The 24,076-nt window shown below is 43.8% G+C and overlaps 1 protein-coding gene across 5 annotated transcripts in view; it reads right to left on the reverse strand.

Annotated features, from left to right (window-relative positions):
- The window catches only part of kaznb (kazrin, periplakin interacting protein b), a 93,902-nt gene that overhangs the window by 34,677 nt on the left and 35,149 nt on the right, over window positions 1-24,076 (reverse strand). For all 5 annotated transcript variants that reach the window (XR_014597881.1, XM_084020078.1, XM_084020081.1 and 2 more), the window contains exon 3: window positions 23,709-23,916. Coding sequence is in view for 4 of the 5 variants with exons in the window: in XM_084020078.1 (XP_083876204.1) it covers window positions 23,709-23,916 (208 nt within the window). In the remaining variant the exon portion in view is untranslated. The remainder of the gene's footprint in view (window positions 1-23,708; window positions 23,917-24,076) is intronic.

Here is a 24,076-nt window from a genome sequence, read left to right on the forward strand (position 1 = left end):
GAAGGGAGGAAGGAAGGAAGGAAGGAAGGAAGGAAGGAAGGAAGGAAGGAAGGAAGGAAGGAAGGAAGGAAGGAAGGGAGGGAGGAGGGAAGGATGGAAGGAAGGAAGGAAGGAAGGGAGGAGGGAAGGAAGGGAGGAGGGTAGGATGGAAGGGAGGAAAGAAGGAAGGGAGGAAGGAAGGATGGAAGGGAGGAAGGAAGGATGGAAGGGAGGGAGGAAGGCTGGAAGGGAGGAAGGAAGGAGGGAGGGAGGAAGGAAGGGAGGAAGGATGGAAGGGAGCGAGGGAGGAAGGAAGAAGGATGGAAGGGAGGGAGGAAGGAAGAAGGATGGAAGGAAGGATGGAAGGGAGGAAGGAAGGAGGGAGGGAGGAAGGAAGGATGGAAGGGATGAAGGAAGGATGGAAGGGAGGAAGGAAGGCTGGAAGGGAGGAAGGAAGGAGGGAGGGAGGAAGGAAGGATGGAAGGAAGGATGGAAGGGAGGAAGGGAGGAAGGAAGGAAGAAGGATGGAAGGGAGGGAGGAAGGAAGAAGGATGGAAGGAAGGATGGAAGGAAGGAAGGAAGGAAGAAGGATGGAAGGGATTGATTGTGGTGCGACATTTCTCGCTGTTGTTATGAACAACCAACCGCCTGCTGCTGACCGCGACTGTCTAACAGTTGCTAATTGCAAGAGAAAAAGCAGAGAGTACACAAACTCCATGCTGTGCCGTTGGCATCAAGCATAATATGAAAAACAAAAAGACACAAGTGCTCTTCTGCTATCTTGGACCCAACAACAAAGTCTTGAGCTATTTGTCAAAATCCTGTTCTCTTGCTGTTGTAATCGACTCAAACTGGCGGGCACACATGATTCTGGTGGGAGTCTATCATGAACAGATGCACTATGTCTGCAATCTTTGTGTCTGTGACACAATTTTCCCATTACTTGATACATTTATCTTGTAAAACCCTTTTAAATGTAGCAAATACAATTAATGAAATGATCCTATTTGCTATAAAACTGTCCCAGCTTGTATTATTACACCAGCAGGGGTAATGAATACATGGGTGTCTGATTCAGATCATTATACTTCATTTTCCCTGAGGGGGAAACTTGGCCCTGGCTTTATTTCACCATAGATATCCCAAAATACAAAAATGCATGCTAATAAATAAATATATCACAAGGGCACAGAAATGTAAATTGTATGAAAAATACACGCACAAAAAAAAACAAACAAACAAGCAATCTCATCTCATCCCTGACACCCAAGTGCTTCCTCAAATCAACAACATGTTCTAGTCATGTTGGCAGTCAAGGGAGTAAATACATGTTCAGTGATTCAGCATAACTTGTAGGTAACAGCTGGAATTGAGTAACCGTGCAAATCCGACATTGTGCAGAGCAATGTCAAACATTTCCTATTGATGGAGAGCGTCTGTGCTTTTCCAGGCAGCTGCGCTAGTCATAGTCATCTCCATAGTTGCCAGCTAGATTGAACGCTGACCTCCACAAATTCCATCCGGTGAGATTCTGCCCATGACAGGAGGCAAATTTATGGCAGCTATAATTTCACCACAGCGAAGAGCGGTAAAATATTTTAAAGTATCAGAGAGGACGAGAATCCTAGGTTAGGAAATGTATAATGTTATTATTAGAGATGCACCAACACTGATGTAGAATAACTTCCAAATACCATTATTTTTATAAATAACAACCCAACTATGTATTTATTTGTTACATTTTGTTTAATGACGTTAGGAAAGCAACGTTATCAAGTCTGACATGACACATACTTGGTTCTACAGTCAAAAAATGATCACTTTCTCCTCATAAACGAGTAAAAAAACATGCATATATATATATATATATATATATATATATATATATATATATATATATATATATAAACGAAGAGATAACTTGAATAAATACAAGACGAGGATGAAAAAAAAACAAGGTAGAGCAGAAAAGACCATCTGGATTGTCTTCTTAAGCAACAACTACCCAATTAAAAATCTAACCCTGTAAATATTATGAATGATAACAAATTAAATGGACTACCTTGGTAACCTTACGCAGACATCCAGTGAATGAGCATTTACTGTCAGAAATCATCTCCGGCTGGAGAAACTCATCTGTCAGCAGCACAGCGAGGCATACAACTTAGAAACAATGGTATCCAATCAGCATCCACTTCAGCCCAAACTGCAAACCGCATATCCATGATAATCAATACAAGGAGGAAATGCATTACTTGTGCTAACAAATCCCGTCAGTGTGTTGAGGTATCTCTGGAAGCTTGTTCATAACTCTCTGCAGTCAGTTAGCACCGCGGCTTTAGAAACCCTGAGATCGCTGCTGAAATCCTTTATGCCCGTTGCAATCCATCCCACCACTCGCCGCTCACTTTATGACACATGAATTATGTAATAAGCTTTAATAGAGAAGGGACATGTGAGTGTGCGAGATACAAATAATAAAGTCACTGTGTTATCCTTGGAGGAAGAGATATATCACATTACATCCCTCTGGTGAGGTGATAAATCAGCCTTTGTGGTGGTGGAGTTTTTTACAGTAATGGTGAAAAATTCAGCAAATGAAAAATGACCCAGTGAGCTCTCCGTGCCATAACTTCTACTCACAGCTATTGTTAGAAGAGATGCTAAAGCCTTTAAGGTCATTGCCTTTCATCTTGCTATACCTTACAGTTCTTTAATAACCTGAATCAGCTTTTTGCTCAACAGTATGCACCGCTCAGGATGACGGATGTCTCCAGGAGGGAGGTGACCACTTTACCTTCCTACTGCATCAGAGAGACGTTCCTGTGAAGCAGAACATCCGCATCCACTATCTAATCATCCTCTCCTGTCAATGCTTCTGATGACTGCACCAAGAACAGAGGTGGTACACGGAAAAGGAGGTCAGCGATGCAAAGGTAACAAGGCAAAAATCACAAACTCCAAAAAACAAGCAAGAGGTCAAAACCAGAACTGGGTTGTCACGGTGGGAAAAAGAACAACAGGCATTGGTCGCACACGGGAGGAAAGGATGCAGGAAAGCTCAACGTGAAGTTCTGAGACAGTGTCATGGGGGATGTGAGCAGGTGTGTATGTGCAGTGGGAGGAAGTGAAGCTGGAGTCCATGAAGACGGCGAAATAAAAACAGGAAGACAGGTCGTCACAGCTTCAGCTCGCATGAGACCAGCAATTAGAGGGATAGCGGTGGAAGTGCTAATTAGCATCTCAAATAAGTTCGACTTACTTAACCACAGTGCTTCAAGCAATAATACACACTGCTTGGCAATAAGTGCACTTCACACATCTTCCAATTACTGAAGATATTCATACCTAACGTTTGGTTATTTATAACGGTGACCTGCACTCCGGGGCTGTAGAGTTTGTTGAAATGAATAATGTCTTAATTTCCTTCTCCTAGCATCTCCCCCTTCATTTGAGATCAATTTAATGATGTGAACATTATTATAGTCCCCAGAAGGTCTCAGCATGGTTGGCTTGTTAGGAATGATTGTTTCAGTAAGTAGCTGTAATAAGCATCAGTGTGCTTGGATACCATACAGTTCATGTGTGTCAGCTATTTTGCATTAAGTGCGTTCGCGTTACTGATTTAATCGCAATAAACGGATAAAAAGGACGCCACAGTAACGACATAATGACGACAATCTGTCAAAAAGTCCAAAGTCGTGGTTTGTAAGTGTCTTTAACTTTTAAAATGCTTGTTTTCTGAATGGAGTTCGGGTGATTCGGAGATAGGCTAACACTGTAGCCGCTCCATAAAGATTTAAAATTAAGTACAGATATAAATACGGCAGCAAACTTGGTGTAATAAATAACGTAAGGTACCATAGAGCTCTGGTGACCACAGGCCGCTAACTTAAATGCTAATCATTCTCTAGCAGATGGAGTCTGGTAATTAGAAGTGACAACATGGAGGTGTTCAAGGCCTTAAAATCTGTCTAAATGTCATCCTGTCATTTTCTGCAATTGAATGGTACAACATTTGTTGTATTCCAGCACCATGTAACCTTCTAGCTCCAAAGAGGTCTAACTTTGCGATAAAAAAAAATAAAATAGTACACAACACATTTAATTACATCAACGAAAATCAAGATATTTGATTTTGAATATCTTATAATTAAACCTTCCTTGATTCAGTTATTTAAGAAATACATGTCAAATATTCATTATATACAGGTGGTAGTTAGTTCCTGTCTTCTTACTCACACATCAAGTGTTTGCGTCTTGTTGTAAAGTATTTACGACATCATCAATAGCGTTATCTACAAGGAAGCTTCTTGTGAGCTCATTTCTTATAAATAACACTGTGGAAACAGAAATCTCATTAAGGAGAAAGGCCAGCCTGGAAAATGAAGCTCGCGTTCACCGATAGCAGGCGAACGCGAGGTCGAAAGTAATTTACAGACCGGGTTTGGGTCATTCATGAGATGAAAACGTGAAGAAAACTGCAGTAATATAATGTGAAAGTCAGAGTTGAAAGTACTCTTGTCTGATGAAACTACGTCTCAGTGGAAGACAAGTAACTTCCCCAGCAGCTGTCAGGACAACAGTGTGATGCAAGCGGACGTTGGGGGGGATAAGATACAGAGAATATGGCCTGAAAGAATCATTGTGGTGTTTTATAAGCTGATGTCTTTCACTGCAGCAACTTTACAGACTCTTCTATCCTCACTGTGATCCCCTGCTCTCCTGCTGCCAGCCTGTAATGATAATTACTGATAGGAAGCAGGGTGAGTAGGCAACCACCCAAAAGGCTCCTCCACCTGTCTACCAGGAGGTTCAACTATTTGTGTGATACTGTATATTACAAGTGCAGATAATGGCCTGCTGGCTTCATGGCCCACTGAGTGATTAATGTCATCTCATTAGCTATCGGAGTTAGAGCTGCTGAGAGGAACGCGGGTGTGTTTTATTCGCATGTCGGCATGCACACTCTTTATCCGACCTGCCTTTTCCAACGCTGTCGCCAACACTGCAAATTGTGCAAGAGTCCAAGAGCCTATCCGCTCTCTCGCAGCCGTCTCTTCCAGCATCTTCCTTCATCAATCAACCTCTTCTCGAAAGTTTTAAAACCCCCCAAATCCCTCAACTCATCTAGTTCCTTTCCTCTCAGGATTGTTTCCCTCATGATTATTAAGATTCCTCTCCCGCCGCTTGAATGTAACTCCTGCAGTGATAGATATTCTCTCTCCGGCCGTCGCTGTTGCTCCCTACGACTTCATTCTGCATTGAACACCACTCGTTCGATACCGCTGGGGGCAGCTTCCCAGGAGACGAACTGCAGTAATAAGAGCAGAAAGGCTCTGAGAGGCTGCCAGCGGCCTGCGGGGCACAAGCACGAGTGCTAAGGGGTCCCTTAAATATAGTCAAACAAGCATGATCGGAAAGGAAATGAGACATTTTCAAATCTAGACTAATAAATATTCATTTCTGTTTCCACAGATCGTTATTACACCAGTAATTCCTCAATGAGAGTAACAGCATGGCATCGTTATCCAATCAGAAACATTGAAACAGCAAGTTTTCAGGTCCTGCGTCTCCCTGAGGCAGCGCGCTCACCAGGGACAGAGCTGGAGTGACTGGAGACCTTCATCGTTCCCTCTTCCTCCGCCGTGCTGCGCGGTTAATTAACCAACAGTCAGCTCAAAGTCTTGAGGCACCGTTTTGTTTCCTATTTGCACTATTTTTCTGTAGGCAGACCTCCCGAGTCACTCCTAAGCATCTGGCCGACCTCATACAATAATCACGTTTTCACTTTGAACAGCCGAAGAAAGCTCCTATTTCTGCACCGGAGATCAATTTACCATGAAAGTTATTGTGTGAGATTTGACTGGGGATGCTGTGTGGAGCAGGAGATTACTTCAGGATTCACAGACAGGAAAATGTGTCTCAAATAAAAAAACTTATATCGCAGTGAAGAATATTAAAACGTGATTTTATAGGTCTCAACATAAGTCAAACGTCTATATAAGGATAATAAGATAAGAGTTCAGAATTTAAACCACCAGTTTCTTTATTTTCCTTTATATGTATGGATGTAATTCAGTTTGTGTAAAAAGAATCAGATCTCTCTATATTAATATTCAGTTTTAGATTATGGCTCAAATATGACGATGAAAAAAAAAATCACCAATTTATGTGTAATTGTGTAATGTAACCTTGTCTTGAGGTCATCAAAGTCTCTCCATTACCAGAGACAGTAATGATGACACGTCCTCGGTGTCCTCAACGAGAGCTTTGGCCCTGACTGCAGATTGTTCCGGGCAGACGGAGCCGACTATCTCAACGTGGATTCCAGTGGATTTACTGTTGGAACCTGCAGCTGATCTGCAGAACGACTTCAATAAGCTCTGAATTTGCCGAATCGTTGAAGATTCATAAAAGGGTAGTTTTTTTCGAAGACAACAACAGACGGTAATTGTTTCCGTACACCGACAGAAAGGTCAGTGCATTTTGGTCGAGTGGTGTCGTTAAACAAATCAATGTTTGAATGTCATGTTCGGCAATTTGCTTGATAAAACAACTTAAAAAGGTGCTTAAAGCAAGATTGGGGAGCATTTGAATTGTCTGGCAACGGATCTCACCATGGCAACGCCGGTCGCCATGGTGGCTCTTGGTGCTAACGGTGCAAACTACGGGAACCAGAGCGCGTTTGCTATGATTATGACGGCCGTGAGCCGGCCCGGCTACGTCAACGAAGCAAGGAGAAGCTCGGATAACAACACACACAGAGGGACTTACATTATATGGCATTGGATTACATTTTTAGACACTTTATTTGTCAATGAAGGCTGCTGGCTGGGTAGAGAGCAGAAATAAGATTCAGTTCCCTGTTGGGTGAGGCCGTCTGACAGCAAGATAAAGCGGTGAAAACATTGTAATTATAGAAAACACTTAAACTTATAGAGATTTTCTTTTAGGTGACTAAAGTCTGTTTTGTTGCAGCTCCCCCCTCCACAGCATTGCTTTGCTCCCATGCCAGTATTCCTACTGCAGGTAACACTGACTATGAAGAAGTACCTGATACAACCCCACTTCAAAACAAGCAAGCTATCTATTTAACGCTCTGAATCTGATATATTGCTCCTTTAAGCAAGTAATCAAAACAGATTGCCTGTTCATTTCATGCCAAACTACAGATGATTGAAGCTTTTTTCTTTCAAATCTAAATCAAAGTTTTCCCGATTCTCATTTAACAGGTCACACGTTGATGTACACATCCCACAACCAAACATAACACTCATAAATGTTTCCCCTTTAGATTGATTGAAAACAACTGGCAGCTCCAAAACAAGCCACCGGAGAGATCTCGACATCCATTGTTGCTCCTTGGCATGCCGTCCTACCAGGGTTGCTAGGTAACAGTTGTGCCTGGCAACCTTTGGCTTAAGCTTTAATCCCCTCTCGAAAGAAAATGTTAGAGCACGTCAGAGAAAGTAGAGCCTCTGAATAATACAACATGACGACTGATGTGAGGCATTACAAGTCAGAAGTCTCCGTACATAAGACCGGTACAGGATCCGCACACAACTCTCATTAAACTGCACATGAAGTCAGAGCTCTCAGAGTCAGAACGTGACCGGCGAGATCACACGTTAACTAGTTAACTATTAACTACTATTTCCTCTTTGTTTTGTTTTTGTGTGTTTTTTTTGTAGACTGTAGTCTAGCTGCTCTTGTTTCACAAGAGAAAAAGACATCATACGTACATATATAACCACATCTACAGATCATTTGAAGAAGTAATTTAAAAAAAGATAAAGCTAACACTGCTTTAGCTGCTGGAGTAAGTCTCCAACACCTAAGTGCTGTGAAATAATGAAGGCAGTGGGTGGCTGACCTTTCTTAAATTAACTGCTCCTCATCTCCGTACCTGATCCTGGCCTAGAAATGTCAGCGCAGCGGGCTGCTGCTGCTGGATCACTGCGACTCCAGCTAAACGGGCTAATTTAGTGCTCAAGAATCTCAGGAAATGGCAAAGCCATCAAACTCATGAAGGAATCATATTTAAACAGATTTAACAAGCTCGTTATGGCTGGGCAATAGAGCTGACACAATCAAAAGAATTGAGTGTTAGTTTAGCTAATCGCTGGTTTGCATGATCAAGAAGCTGTTAGGATCCACAGATATAAAAAAGAAAAACGCCTCAGAAGACTCCATGTTTGTCAGGCTGAGCAGCGAGCCTTGGCTTCAGTATACAACGTCCACATATTGCTGATTAGGGAGTTAAATGATAGCATGGTATGTTCGTGTCCGTGCATATCTCATTACAAGGCTGTAGAAAAACACATCCTCATGAATCAAAAGTTACTGCACTGCAGCTGTACGACACTGGAGAGCAGCTGGTGCGTGTCGAGCGTCACCGTATTTCTGACCCTGGTATGAAGAGTAATGCATCGCTGCTGCCGGGGTACCTCCATCCGTCTCAGGTCCGAGTCGTTTCCATGGTACACAGCTGGGCCGCAGCATCTCCTCAGCCCTCAACACGGAGGAGAAATCCATACCCGTCCTTCCTCCTTTATATTTCCCTTTTTCGGTCCCACCGCTGCCGCAGCGTCACACCGCTGCTCCGAGGATCCCAGATGAGGGATTGGGACGCAGATTGCCATGTGGATAAATCCAAGGCCTCCCATCATTTACCATCCCCCACCCTTATCCTCCTTTTGAACTATGGGAAAGCTAACCCCGCACCACACGGCACTGGACTTGAACACCCCCTGCTGGTTCAACAAACCCCCCCAAAGATCCCGCTCTCCCATCAATCCCAGTATGACAGATGGGACAGTCTCGCAAAGGCCAAAGACACTTGATTCATCACACGGCTTACAGTCGGCCCTAAGCCGCCGCCACCTTCACCCTCCGGCTGTGCAATCAGACAGATGAAGTCGACTGTATTAGAAAGCTAATACGTGATCGTGACACGGAGACATATGTAAGGCCCCGAAACAATCTTGGTGTAATCCTTTGACATCAGCGGTATTAAAGGATCTACGTTTGAACATGAAAATGAGGCACTCCTGCAGCCACAGCCCGGATTCTAACAGCCACTTCAGTACTTGACACCCCTGTCAGAGGAATCAAACGAGGTCAATATGCCGTGTCCCCCCTGAGAGCACTAAAGCAGCATTGTACTTGTGCAGGACTCGGATAAATCAACAGAATGTTTGCAGGGATACTGTAAACACCGCCAGAGATACAGGCACACGCTGCAGTTAGAGGAATGTTCATGTTCTCCTTTTATATCTTTATTATTAATATTAGTAGTAGTAGTAGTATTAGTATGGACTTCTTCACTGGCATTCCAGCTGCATTAATTGCTTTCTTTTGATCAGACATTTCATTTCCTTTCAGTGCAACAACAAAATAAAAAAACCCTCAGTACACAACGTCAACACCAACAAACCTCCAACTTTATCTATATTTCAACAAACATGTCAACTGATTCCAAGCCGACTTCTGTTCATCAAAAGCCTCGACGGAGAGCCAACAAATATGACCAAAAAAAAAAAGGAAACTAGCGATATGGGGGAACTGGATTTGACCAATTTATCAGATCACAAATGAGAAGAATTAGCGCATCACTCCCCATCGCTGGGAGTCCGACAGCAGCAGCTCACATTCAGCCTGCGTCTCTGGTGCGGCCGTCTCCTAGCAGCAGGCAGGAGAGACCGTTAGACCACTGACCGCTGGTTTGCTCATTTTCTGTAACCAGTGTAACGTCGGCGTGAAAACATGGTGGAATTAGTAAGTTAACGGTATAGCTCTCTAATTATCTAGCTAACTATCCAGCCGTTAAATTAGAAGGTTTTTTTTTTTAACAATTTAATGCTTCAGCCACACACATTGCCTGATAGCCAGCCATTAACACTGATTCCACAGACATTGTAATTTGCTAATAGCTTTATTTCCAGTCCACAGAACGGAGGCTTGTGCTAAACAGTGGTTACTGAAAAAGTAAAACCCATGGAGTATCTGATTAGAGGGCGCTAACATTCTCTTATTCTATGATGGAGATTAGACCCAAACAGTCGTCTCTATCTCAGAATTGGAAAATAAAGGATGATTTAAAACAGTAGTTTTAATTTTCTAGATTTGTATATGTCACAGTACATGCACATCATTTAGTTTATATGTGCAATTATACTTTAACCACAGTGGTTCATATTATGTCATTTAATTTTAATTTTCTGCAATGTTCTCCCTAAAACGCAGCCCTTTCTAGTTAACACAAACATGGGTTCACATCATAAATATAAGACGTTTGAGTTTACGGAGCTCAGTTAAGCCTGGTTCATGAATGCAGGCACAGTTTTTGCAACGAGCAGATAAGATATCTCAAGAATGAGGCTTTGGCTTCGCAGCAAAAACCCACTCAGTCAACCGCCAGCCGAGGTTTCCGTCAGCTACACGAGGAAAGACAGGAGCCGTGTTTGGAGGAGAGAACAAATTAGTTCTCCCCTCGGCGGCTCGTCACCTGACAGTCTGCTCATCCACGTCCTGATGGAGGAGCCTCTCCAGCCTGCCCATTCAAACCAATTAAGGTCTGGAGGTGTATTACCACACACACTCATTACCTGCCTCTCACCGCTCTCCACATCGCAGCTCATTGGTCTGTTGAAAGCCTGGGAGTTTTACTCTTTCATATCGCCCTGTCTGTTCCACATCATCTCTTTCTAGTCGCCTTCCTCTACGTGTCTCTTTCTTTTCTCTGTAACGGAAGGAAAGACAGGAAGCAGCAAAAAAAGAGATATATTCTCCCATAAGCAGACAGCATAGCATCTGTGCCTGTGAATGATTAGGAATCAGTTTGGACATATGCTACAGTTTAAGTTATATTAAGCACAAAGACAAGACAAATTAAAGAGGGGCGTGTTCGTGCACTCGGAAGAATGTGAAATATGGAAATACCCTACAGCCCCTAATGAAAACAACGCCGAGACATTCATAAATTCAGAGACTGTGAGAAAAAAAAAGCCTCTCAACATTTCCCCTTTTTCTGTTGCCATACAGAACAATAAAACACAACACTGTTGGTACAAAGGGCCGAACTGTTGTCACAGCAGTGTGTGTGTTGTGTTGCTTAAGCTGTCCAAACAGTTTATCCGTGTGTGATGGATGACATATCTGGAACGACTCAAATTTCCACATTCCCTACTGCAAAAACACGCTACGGACCGTGGCACCATAAACCACTCAGAAATGAGCTGTAATGTCCGAAGAGCACATTGTGACTCAGCACCATTTGGAATCCCCCCCGTTAGTGTAACGCTGGGAAAATCCAAAATAAAAGATTATTCCATGAGAACACGTAAAGGAAACGGGTTTGTTTCACTTTCCACAAATGCCCTCTTAGGATGATTTCCGATTCTTAATCGGCGTTTCTGCTGCGGGTCTTTGAAGTGAAAACCGGCCTAAATAATTACCGTACAGCTCTCCTGCTCCAGGTACTTCTCATTTATTCATAAAGGCAGCGCAGTGTGAGTAGAAAACCCCCTACCGGGACCGCGTTAACTTGTTGAAAGGTCAAAACACAACTAATAACAAAAAAGTTGCATCTATTCAGACATATTAATGGTCACCTGAGCTCAACAGTGAATAGCAGGAGCTCTAATTGAGTCCAGACGGAGCAGCCAGAGAGTCCATTCAGCAGAGGAGATGGTCTGCAGGGGGGCCCTGTTCAGATTTATTTTTGGTGATTATTATGCTAATTGTTATGACATTCATCTTGCACTCAACTAATGCGTCATGTAGCCATGGTATGTGAGCCGGTGACACCTCTTTTGTCTGATTGTTTCTCCTTCACAAGGAGAAGGAGCTTAGAACATTTCCATTTTACTGCACATTTTAGAGTGAAATATATATATGAAAAAAAATCACTCTTCAGTTTGAGGTCTTACATACCAATCTGGGGATGTTATTATTGATGGAAACTCTCCAAAGCATATCCATAAAACTGCTTCACCTCGGCCAACGACAACATTCAACTCCTGCTCCCATGTCGATGCATAGTGATGTCATTCTGTCGCCAAGATGTTTCTGTCCTTCTAGTTCATACATTTTTCAACGATGACTTTTACTTGTGATGCAGTATCTCATGGTGTGACATGGTTAATTTAACGTAGGTATATCATCTGAATTCATCATTTATAGTTCATGCCTTTGTGATTCTCTGCTTGGGGCTCATGTGTGCACGCCGAACATATCACACTCACGCCATTATGTTCGTTCGCCTCTGGAGTTAATTGGCCGACAGAAGTGCCCTGACCACCACCGTGGCTCTTCATCGCTTTCTCCAACAGCAATCGTGTTTAACACACCTGTAAATTACTCCCACGGCAGAGCCAGTCCTCCCCCTCTTCACTAATAACGCCATAATGACGCCGCTATTAGTTCAGTGTCGAGGCGGTTGCGCTATAACGACTGACCTCAGAATCAATTCGGCTGCACACGGCGTCTTTTAATGGACCTGGGCCTGAAAACCCTCCTCCACTCCGTTCTCTAACCTCCGATATTTATCACCTTGCCCGTCGTCACCTCTTCGTTTCGAAGGTTTCCGCTTTCGGGACCTCACTGTGGAAAAGTTACACACACCCACACAAAGCACTGCAGCGGACGCTCTGCAGCCCTGTGGCACACATTAACCTCATAAAGTGAAAGTAATAGAAGCTGTCTCCGCTGACACACAATAGTGATGAAAAAATGTATCACAGCACCGATGCCTCCCCCTGAGATGAGACCCACAGGTAAATCTGACTCAGGTGTGGGCAGGCTGCCAGGCTGCTAACCCTCTACAGTATAGATAAATGTGATGGTCCGTCTTTTTAACATAAACTCGTTAGTCTCCATCGTGCACGCATGATTTGGAAACGAGGAGGTTTCGCCGGAGGAGTGGAACACAGACATACTTGGGGGTTTGGGAGCACATTCCTGGACAAAGAGAGGAGCGGAGTCTCTTGCCATGGTTAATTAGGGGAGTCTGTGGGAAACCCCTGAGTCTGAAACCCCCCCTCCAAAAAAACACCACTTCAAGGAACGGCGGCCATGTTGAATGGAACTCATTGTTCGGTGGCCAAACGGAAGATTCCATCAGTTCCGTCCAGTCGTCTGAGCCGTCGACCTGGTGAGAGGGCCAATACCAGACAGCGGCCGCGGCAGTCGTGCCAGATGACAGAGGAGGGGAAATTAGAAGGACGACGGTGGTTTTAAGTGGCAGTTAAAGGGATGATGCAGCAATTTTACATGTCCAAATATTCCCCATGAGAAGTCCACATCCTGTGAAAACAGTTGTACAATGTTTTCTTTAACTCTGGGGCTTTTCCAACTTGTAGAAAACCACCTCTGTGACATCACAAGGATAATCTTGGTATTTTTTTAATGAAAAGGACAAACAAAGCAAAACGCAAGAATGAGCTGTGGGCCCCTAGTGGTGGGTGTTTGTAATATTTTGTCCACTCCATTTATATCGATGTCGTAGACTAAAAATTAGAATCACCTGTCAGAATAACTCAATATAAATTACAGCCTTGAAACAACACCTCGATATATAACCTGAACATATTTATAAAACATTGCGGGGTTTTATTCGACTACATTAAAACTAGATATTACACAGTGTCCCTCAACGAGCAGAGGGACCCTAAAAGCAGAGTGAGCTAAAGTACCTATTTCTTTATTATTATTATTTTCTGTGCTTTAACGTGTCACTGTAATGCGTCACTAATTTTGAATTTTGTGCAGGAATGTGTTTCACCGACACAGACATCCTATTTCTGGGCAAAGCAGCAAGTACAAGCACTTTCATTAGTGGGTCACATGACCAATCACCATTATTTTAACTCACTCTTTGATAGATTGGAACTTAAAAGACAATTAAATAGATGAAAATGCCACTTTAATGGTCCGTATCACTAAAAATATAATTACATTAACACAGAGTTAATTGTATTTCCTTTAACTTGACACACCTCTGAGGGTGTCGCCTGGTTATCTACTGAAAGTAGTCCCACACAGTCAGACCTCACACACAGAAAGGTCTGGCTCCACACATTATAATTTTGGTATTGGGGATAAAAACACTCAGCTTGTTTGTATTTCTTTTAACCAATCACAGTCCTCTTGGGCAGCGTTAAGTGCAGGATGCAGCGACGGTGGCCTTGCAAAATGAAGAGAGAAGAAGGGAGGCCACGTGAGATATTTGGCTGACTTATACCCAAAGTGTAGCTGTGGTGAGTCAGACTACCAGGCAAGCAATCAGGTTGCATTATGGGTAGTGTCAGAAATCTGGCACAAGTCAAGATATTTCACCCTCTGCTGCATCATCCGATACTTAACCATCTTTTGAAGGTACCAATGTTGGTTGTGTCAAGCGTGAGTAATAGCATCGACAAATCTGTTTTAGCCGGGGCCACAGATGCTGATTTTTTACCATTTCATTTTATTGCAAGACAAAAAAACAAAAAAGACCAAAAAAAGTGTGAAAACCGTTAAAAGTTTTATCAGGTACACAGTTTTGAAGTGTTGACGCATGGAGTCTGAAGGCATGATGATGTGAGTGCTGAAACATAACAACTGGAGGTATAAATAAACAGTGAGAAGAAAAGATGGCAATCAGTGTGCAAAGCCCACCGGCACGGGTGACACACGTTATAAAGGAGGATGGCAAACATTAAAGGAGCATTCATAAGTAAAAAAACATACATTTTTCATCAAAATATCAAATTTGAGTGACTCATCAGATTAGAAAATGACATCAATCATTAAAGAGAATCGCTGCAGCGTGCAGCCACACAAATTAACGTGTCTTATTGCTATGCATGAAAACTAAAATCATGTTGATAGAGAGTCTTACTCAGCAGTAGCCTGCTGGGAATATTAATACAGCTCCCTGTACTCTTGTTTTACCTTATTAGTCATAATAGGAGGCAGATCATGTAAACTAGAATAACATAGAAACTGCTGATTGTTTCGCGCTTATTTTTACTGCAATTTGCATAATTGAGGATCAAATGGCTCGTGGCAATTTCCTCGCGTTCGCTACGCATAGACGTACACTCAATCTGGAATTATCAGCTGAAATAGATTGGCAGCTTTATTTTTGCAGAGTTTGTTTGTTTTTTTTTTGTTTTTTTTTGAGGATGCAGATGTATCCCAATTAAAAACGGAACAATGAGTGTAATTAATCCGCGGCATATTGGAGATTAACATGTGGTAGGTAATCAGATCCTTTTATGTGGAAAATTGAGGTTGAAAATAGAAGGAAAGCAATCTCTGTGGCCATTGATCCGACTGCCCGCTTGCTGTGAGCAACTTTAAGAAGCCTGCTGATAAAGACGCCTCTATGAATTGCCTCCAAAACAGCAATAATATGCTTCTACGATACACGTAGGCTTTGACAAACAAGCAAGGTGGAGCACATTCAGTTTGAGGTTGAATCCAGCCAGACTCGTATTGCAAACGATAAAAGGGATTTACTGGAACGCACATACGCAACCTTCTAAAACAGAGCTGCGGCGGCGTGTTCCTGTGTGGATGCGTACGCCTGGAGCACACGGGGCACGGTAATTGGCGACCTGATAAATATTTGTGTAGAACCTCCTCAGCAGGAGAAAACAGGGAGGCATGCTTTCAACGCTAATGCCTTCAGGCTGCAGACCCAAAATAATTCAGGGATAGAGCCCACTTACATGCTGCATGTCAACATTTCAGGCGGCCCGGGGAGATGATGATGATGCGTCAACAGAAACATTAAAATGTAATGTTGGGCAGTTTTGTAATAACTGGTTATGGGTTTTTACCTAAAAAAAAGAGACATTTCTATAAAAAGGAAATCGAAATAATATTGAAGAGTAGAAAAATGTCTGGTTTAATGCAGACAGATGGAATCAGATACAGTTCAGTCACGTCCTATCAAACTTTAACAGCATTCTTTGTCAGGAGCATGTGCTCTCGTTTGTGAAATCCATGTTCTCCCTAATGATGAATTCAAACAGTGAATTGATTCGACGCCACCAGGAAGTAAACAGTGAGTTAGTGTTGCAGCAGGAAACGTCTGTTATCGTCTGGAAGAAGCAGGACGGAGATATATTGAAGATATATTCATGTTATAAGAGTCAAACACGGAAAGTTAACCACAACTTCGACATGCAGAAACATATTGTGACTCAATTCATCTTTGGACATATTCACATTGCTTGTTTCGTATGAAGAATTACATTTACAACGATGCATTATTAAAATAGACGGAAATAAACTTCAACCAAGTTGCATTTCGTAACTTTCAATTAACCTCTGCCAACTATTTCCGATTAATCGATTAAACTGTTTAAAAGTGCACATTATTGTCTTAATGTCTTCAAACCATCAATCTTGCAAGAGGCGGGCATGGACCAGATGAAGAAGATGCAAAGTGTTCTCCTCATCCTCCGCTCTGCTGCTGCAGTGTCACGCTTTACGTCCTCTGTATATAGGGGGGGGGGGGGGGGTCTACACTTCCTCAAAACTCATTTTCCTCAGCGTCGAGTCCATTCTCTTCTGGGAATGGATTTAAACTGCAACCAAGGCAACAATATGTAACAGCAGCAATAAAAAGTCTCTGCTGCTAAAGCAATGAGGCATTTTAATAGGATGAGCTGAGACTGCTGGGAAGGCAAGCAGGCTCTCTCTCTCTCTCTCTCTCTCTCTCTCTCCCTCCCTCTCTCCCTCCCTCCCTCACCGTCTGTCTCTTCCTCTCGTTCTTAGAGTTGCAATTGTTTGAAGTTTGGACTCAACGAGGATTTGGATGATTTAAGGTGAAAACGAAGGGTTGGATGTGTACAGTGGAGGCACGGGGGGAAGACGGGGGAGTTTTTTTTAAAGTCTGATCATTATCTGTGCCTCCTGTAGCGAAGGACAACACAACACCCGGGCCTCCAACACCCCACTTGGGGGAATTATACTAACCTCTCTGTCAGAGCTCATTCTTTGTCTCGGCTCGGACACACAGCGCCATTGATGGAGACGTACAGTGTATTTCCTACATGAAGCCTGCTATCACCACGACTCCATCCCATCTCAACCCTGACAGGCTGATCCTCTCCAGATTCACACGATGCAGATTCAGCAGGTCCCGTAAAACACAACCAGGAAGCAATACTTCACCAATTCCACAGCACGAATTCTCTACTGACATACGGTGGCGTTAAACAGAAGATAACCACATGGTATGTATTTCCGATGAAGTCCATTTCCCTTTTCAAAGTACTCATGCAAAGTTATGACGACGGGCCCGTATGAAGGAAATGGGGGAGAAAAAGACTATAACGTGGGGCGATAACAGTGAGATATATCCTCATTAGTCAATTCCTCTGTCTGCTCCCCAGCCAATAAAAGCCAATCTCATAATGTGCTGTTAACCCGAGCCGTGACCCCAGACACAGGAAATCCATATTAAACACGGTCTTCATCAAAATAAAAATCACCCGGAGAACAAAGTGTGTTCCAAGCCGGTGGGGAAGGAAACAGTTAAACGAGCAATTTGACTTTCATGAATCGAATTAGCATACGTGGCCGTATCAGTCTCGCTGATAGGAATAATATCATCTCAGAGGCAGAGTGTCACACCGGAAAGCAATTCAATGCTTAGTGTCACGGTTAAAGTACTCCTCAGTTCTCCTTGAATTGGCTTTCACCGTCGTGCTCTGTGAAGTTCCATTCAGATAAAGCTCGCCAGGAATATTTAAGTGCAGAGGAATGTCTGTCGGAGACGTACCCTCTCTTAGAGTTGGCATCTTTCTTACGGCGCCCATTTTTGCAGGCTCGTTCTCCATTAGGTGGCAGTTCGCATCAAAGGCCCCGGGGGTGACGGCACTGCCCCGCGGCCATCTGCAAAACCCCAAACTGAGGTGAATCCACCACCAGCTGGCGTCCAGGCCAACGCTTCAGTCCCCTCTCCTAATGGACCCGAGACACACGGGGGTCAGCCGTTTCCCTCAAATCTGACTCTCTTCACAAATGCTGCAACCTGGAGTCGGTAGCGAGCCACGGTGCCCTCCTGGTGAACCAGAAAGCTGTGAAAGAGTTTCAGAGTGATTGTAACAATCCAGGCCAGCTTCCTCTGCCCCTGTATGGACATGAAAGCGACTGCGTGCCGCCTGGCTGTCCTCCCTGCCATCTAGTCGGCCGCATACAGGAGTGGAAACCGTTTCATGAGTCCGAGCGCACAGACGAGCTCTGTCAGTTCATTACCTGGGGTTTGCGTTCCATTCCATTACAAAGCAAAACAAATAAACCAGAGTCATTATTTATTTAAGGCCATTACCAGCCACTGTAGAACAAAGGCCGCCAATGGGCCAAGTAATTCCAAGCCCCGTTCAGCAATTACGTGTAGAAATATACTGAAAATGGGGGAAAATGTGGAGGATGAAATAAATTAACCACGGAAAAAGGACCTTAGCTAAGTAAAATGTAGCAAAGATGGGTCACATTACATACGTTTCAAGCCAATTACCAGTATTTATGTATAGATAGAGATAGAGAGATTTGTCAGATCCCCTACATGTATTCATCTAGTTATACACTCAATGCCATGATTAAATCTTCTGTATTAAAATGCATTTAATCTCAACTCCAGGCTCCAAGAATTTAAGGCCATAAAAATGATATGAATTCCTGATTTGAAAGTGAGGACTGTTGGCCGTTAGTCCGCCATCATCTGAGGGGATGATGAGGAACACTGCCTTTTTGCAAACATCACCGTCATCTGAATCTTCTCCAAATGTTAAATGCAAATCCTCCCACACCCCAGCGCTGGCGTTTTCTTCTGGTTTCAGAGTCTTCGCCATGCCATGATTAGTTCTCTTACGGGAGGAAGTCAAGTGAGGAAGAGGAAGAGAGAGGGAGAAACTGTTCGGGGCGTGAGGGGGCTGCCTCTCTCTTGCTATTGTTTGGACACAGTCCCTCTCACGCTGCATTGACCACAGACAGGGCGTGGCCGAGGGAGGCCAGGCAGGGAATATGAAGAGGGGAGGGGGTGAGGTATTCGGGTGGCGATGGATACAGGGGGGGAAGGTTTGAACGCGCTGCATACTTTCCCTGCATGTGGACAGCGAGCAGGAAGACGGGTGGTCCCTGGTGAGCGTTACAGCGAGAGCGGGAGTGGGTGGGATTTAGCCGCTGTAGTTTGGCGCTCCGTTCCCAGCCCGGCTCACGTGCACGATGAAGTAATGAGAGAACCGGGGCTTTTGACAAACTCAGGCCAGATGGGGAGAGGATTCTTCCCCACAATTACTCTGCAGTGGAGAGCATTAGAGGCAAGGCAGCTTCTCTTCTTTGGAGAAAAGATAATCACCAGCAGGGTCTTTTAGGAGAATACTTCATCAACACTGTTTTTCAGCCCTCTGTCTATAAAAGGTTTCAGCTGTGTTTTCTCCCTCTGTCCCAGAATACAGAATCCCAGCATGCTCAGCAGCACCTATAATAGGGTTGCAGATTTGAAGGATCGTCTGGTGTTTGGTGGTATTTTTCTAAATTCCCATTGGAGGCTTGAAGGATGCTTCAATGTCCCTCAACTAACTGGAGAAACACGAAAAAGGACAAAGTGAACTGATTTGTCACACTCTCAACAAACCATATGAATCAAATTCAAAATGCTGTCTTTGTGGAACCAAACACACAACTAACATCTACCCCAAATCCTAAAGTGAATGATTTTAGTCTAGTTCTATAAGGCATAATATTTGGCTTCTTTTTCCTGTTCTGGCAGCACACGTGATCGAATTTTAACTCTGGAATTTCTCACCAAAATTCTCTTTCTCACCAAAATTCTCTTTCTCACCAAAATTCTCTTATATATTCTATACTAATATGTTCTAAAACAGGTAATGGAAAATTTAACCCATATCCAAGTCCAAAGACACTAAAAATTGCTAACGCCAAACATAATCCCGAGCACCTAAAATAACTCACTTTGTGAAGCGTTGGTTCCAACCTTGAGCCCCTTGTTTCACCTTGACCGCGACCAAGTGTAAATGTGTCATCCACGCTCCCCGTGCTGCATGACTCACAACGGCAAGCTGCCTCCTGCTTGTGTTTTAGAAAGGTTCATGGATTAGTATTGGCAGGCTCCCATGAGTCTGAGATGAGCACTCCCTCACTGACCGGGGCACCAATCTACCAGGAGTATAATAGTATGAATAATGTAATATCCCATGAGGTGAGCTCACATTGATTTTAGAGGACAAAACATCTTCATGCAGCCTCGGTTCCCTGAGACAGATTGAGTGCCGGCTACATATTTTTCTTCACAAGTCAGATGAGCATTAGATGTGGCAGTGATGCTGTCGATAGCATGCTGAAACATCAGCGTCGTTTGGGAACGTTAAGCAAGGCCTTGACGCCAGTGTGATGGATTAAGAGGAAGGGCCAATAATAAAGGGGCATCATCGCCGCGACGATGAATACATTACCGTCAATGGCTTGAATAAAAGAAAGCAGGCTTTCAGGCAAGGAAAGACCTTTCACCTGACACTAAAATGAAAAATACACAAACAATCTTGTGTCAACAATATGCAATATTATATAAAATGTATAAAGTAAGCATAAATAAGTAAATCCTGATGAATGTTGTAGAGACTGATTATTTGGGGTAATTCTAGTTTTAGCTGTGGAATCTTGTTTTTTTCGCTAAGTGGAGCAAAGTACTGCCGAATGCAGAATAAGACATTTTTAGGTGACCAAAACTGTTACGATTCATTGCCATGAACTGAAAAAACACTGTGAAAAGGTTAAAGTTCCAAGACGGAACACAGACAACCAAACGCTGTGGTAGCGGCCTGTCATTCACAAGGTAGAAACGCCCCAAAATCATTGCAGAAGGCTTGAAACTAGCAACTGAGACCTCATAATAATATATAAACCTATGTTTACAAAGTTTAGAGGTAACAAATCAAGTGAGAAGTAGGCGATTTACTCAAAGACTTACATAAAGACTTCTTTTTGCAATCAGAGGCATCGCCCCCCGTTGGCCATTTGAAAGAATGCATGGTTAAGGCGTTTCAGCCTTGGCTTCACTTTTGTAAAACTGCAGGTTGCTGCCTGCATGACAAGGACAGACACCAAGCCAACGGAACAGCAGTCTATGCTGTGTTTATATATTATAATATTATATTATATCTTGGACATTTGTCAGCGATGCTGTTGAAGCTCTGCAGAGAAACAATTGCTCTCGAAAAATGTCAACACAGAATAATATATTTACATGAAATAATGCATGCATATTAAAAATGTGCTGTTGTTGATCCTGCACGGAACTGAGCCAACAAATGGACGAACCCACAGCCTTGCCAAGAGAGGAATAAACACCTCAGAACGTTTAATCTCCCTAAGCCATTGGACGGTGACGCTGGCTCATCACACACCAACCCGCCTAACCTGAGAGACCGCTCAGACGAATCATCTAAAATGTAAAATCTTTAAAAGACACAAACCCATCCTTAAGCTAAGCAGTGCTCATCCCTCTCCGCTGTGTTACTTTAAAGGGAAAAGAGGGTGGTGGAGGATTGTGTGGCAGTGTTTGGTTTGATTAGTCACCTGACTGCTGGCCTGTGCCTCTTGGAACAGGAAGTATGACATCACTGACATTCAGGAATGTGGGAATGTCAGACTGCCTGTTAATACGACTGGAACGAAACGCAGAGCAAGCCGGACTGACACAACGGATAACTCGTTGCAGCTGAGTTATTCCAACTCTGTAGAATAAACACCAAGGAAGCCCAGTTTTATGATCAACTTACGCCTCGTAAATAAGCTGAACCTGGCTCATCTGTAGCACAATGGAGGCTTATTGGCCAATTAAACACACGCAAGTGCACATTCCTGGAAGAATACTTTGTTATGCATAACGTATTTATAGTGTTACCCTTGTGACCCTCACAACAAAAGGTTCTCGGATAGCCAACATGATAACGCTCCTGTTTAGTGTTTGGGCGTCCAATAAGCCTTCAAACGCATTAACGCGTCACTCAAATTGGACTTCCTGAATCATATTTGATTATGTCATTAGTAGCAAAAACAAAAGGTCGCTGTGAACGCCCACTACGAGTGGAGAAGCGGCACATCTCAACTGCTGTACCCTACCAGATACTGCAGTTACTTCAACAGCCTCACAGGCCTGGAAAGCTACCAAACTAGTAAAAGTCTTGTGACGAACTTCAACAAAAAGCATAGACAAGTGAGTGTGATGCAAGCTGCTTTGCCTGCATACGTCGTGCGTACCTTGCAGATTAAAAAAGCATATCCACTTGGCAGCAGATGAATCAGCCCTGGTTGATACTCGAATATCTTCCCTGAGAACTTCCAGTTTGAGGAACAGAATCACAACTAAACACTTCATGGTACTCCAAAATCACCGTCTTACATTTCCCACAATGCAAAGTGATATCAATCAGTGATATTTTCCTTCAGAAGACATAAAACAGCTCATCATCATGTGAAAAATCAGTGAAGTTCCCCTTCAACTGCATGTTGAGGACACATTAATGCAGTAACTGACAGGACACACCTGATTCACCTGCCAACACGTCGCTAATACAAGTACATCAGAGCTCTAAAACCACATTTAATGGAGAACAACCCTTCACTTCAGGGACGGTGGTGGATGTAAGGACTCCCATGCTGCTGGACTACTATACCAACACAGGGAGCCGTTTAATGGACACAGACAGCGAGCTGCCTAGTAGGGTATAATCTCAATAAACCTCCAGGCTTTGAAACGTATTGAAGGGTCAATGTGGAACACAGGCACCCCGAGGCCCGAGCAGACAGGAGGCCTTTTCACTGTTTCAGAGAGCTAAACTTTCTCCGCATGCAGGCGATGAAAAGATCATCCATCTATATTCTGTTAATGGTTAATCAGCTGCTCGATCAGTTGATTTGATCAGTGGTATTTTGCTGTTATGTAACAGGGAAACAAGGGACTTCCCCCGACACCATTGTTCCACTCATTAATGACTCCAAGATGCTGGAGCTCAACTGAATCCGTCACAAGGGGATCCAATGAGACGACGACCATCATCTTATAGCAGATGAAGCAAACTTAGCATCAACATGTCACGCAAGCATCATTAGGCATGTGACAGCTAAATATAAAACAGTATTATTCATTGTATTAAGGTCACTGCCGACAGGAGAAACAAATGAAGTGATATTTGAAAGTCTGCCATTGCATGACACGAAGACTAAACTTTCAACATTCCAATGAAAACTTCCATCTCTTTCTCAGCCAAGTGACGGTGCCGTGGTGTCTGTCGGCAGACCCCTGACGGAGACGTTGGCATCCGGCTCCTGGGCCTGAAGCTCGGTCCAGACTCCTTGCCAGACCCGGGGAGAGAGAGTAGAGGAAGGAGAGCCGGAGAGAGAGTGAAGCTAAAACTGCTGCTGCTGCTGCTGCCTGGGAAACCAAACCCCGGACCGGCTCTAGCCCACGCTCTCTAACCCCAACCCCTCCCGTCTAATAACAACACTCAGTCTGTCTCTCTGTTCTCTCTCGGCTGCTTTCTCCACTGGGAGAAATAAGTCACTGGACGAAAGATATCAGTCTCCCCGCTTCACATTCCTCAAATACTTCCCACTGTTGATTTCAAAACACTCACACGTGTTCATGTTCTCACACAACAGGGTCACACACACACACACACACACACACACGGCGTGCCACTCACCCCGGTAGTGGAGGCTGTCATCGTGGTGATTGTACCGGTGGTGGTTCTCCAAGGCGGGGGGGCTGCTGGCACCCAGCTCTGCCAGTCTGCGGCTGGTGGCGGAGAGCTCGGAGCGGAGGTTGGTCACTTCCTGACTGGCGGACTGGATGGCCCCATCAATCCTCTGTGCCAGATGTTTGTTGTCGTCCATCATTTTAAGAATTTTCCCCTGAGGACCAGATCCACACAGAGCAGCATGATGTCAAGTGGAGCATTAGAGGGGCGGCGAAGCTGCTTCCTCCTCTCCTCCTCCTCCTCTTCCTCCTCCTCCACCTGTGCTTCCTCTCCTACAGTTTACTTCACACATATAAAGGAAGAAAGCCGGTCCC

Source organism: Eutrigla gurnardus (genome assembly GCF_963514095.1).
Source record: "Eutrigla gurnardus genome assembly, chromosome: 2".
Classification (NCBI taxonomy): Eukaryota; Metazoa; Chordata; class Actinopteri; order Perciformes; family Triglidae; genus Eutrigla; species Eutrigla gurnardus.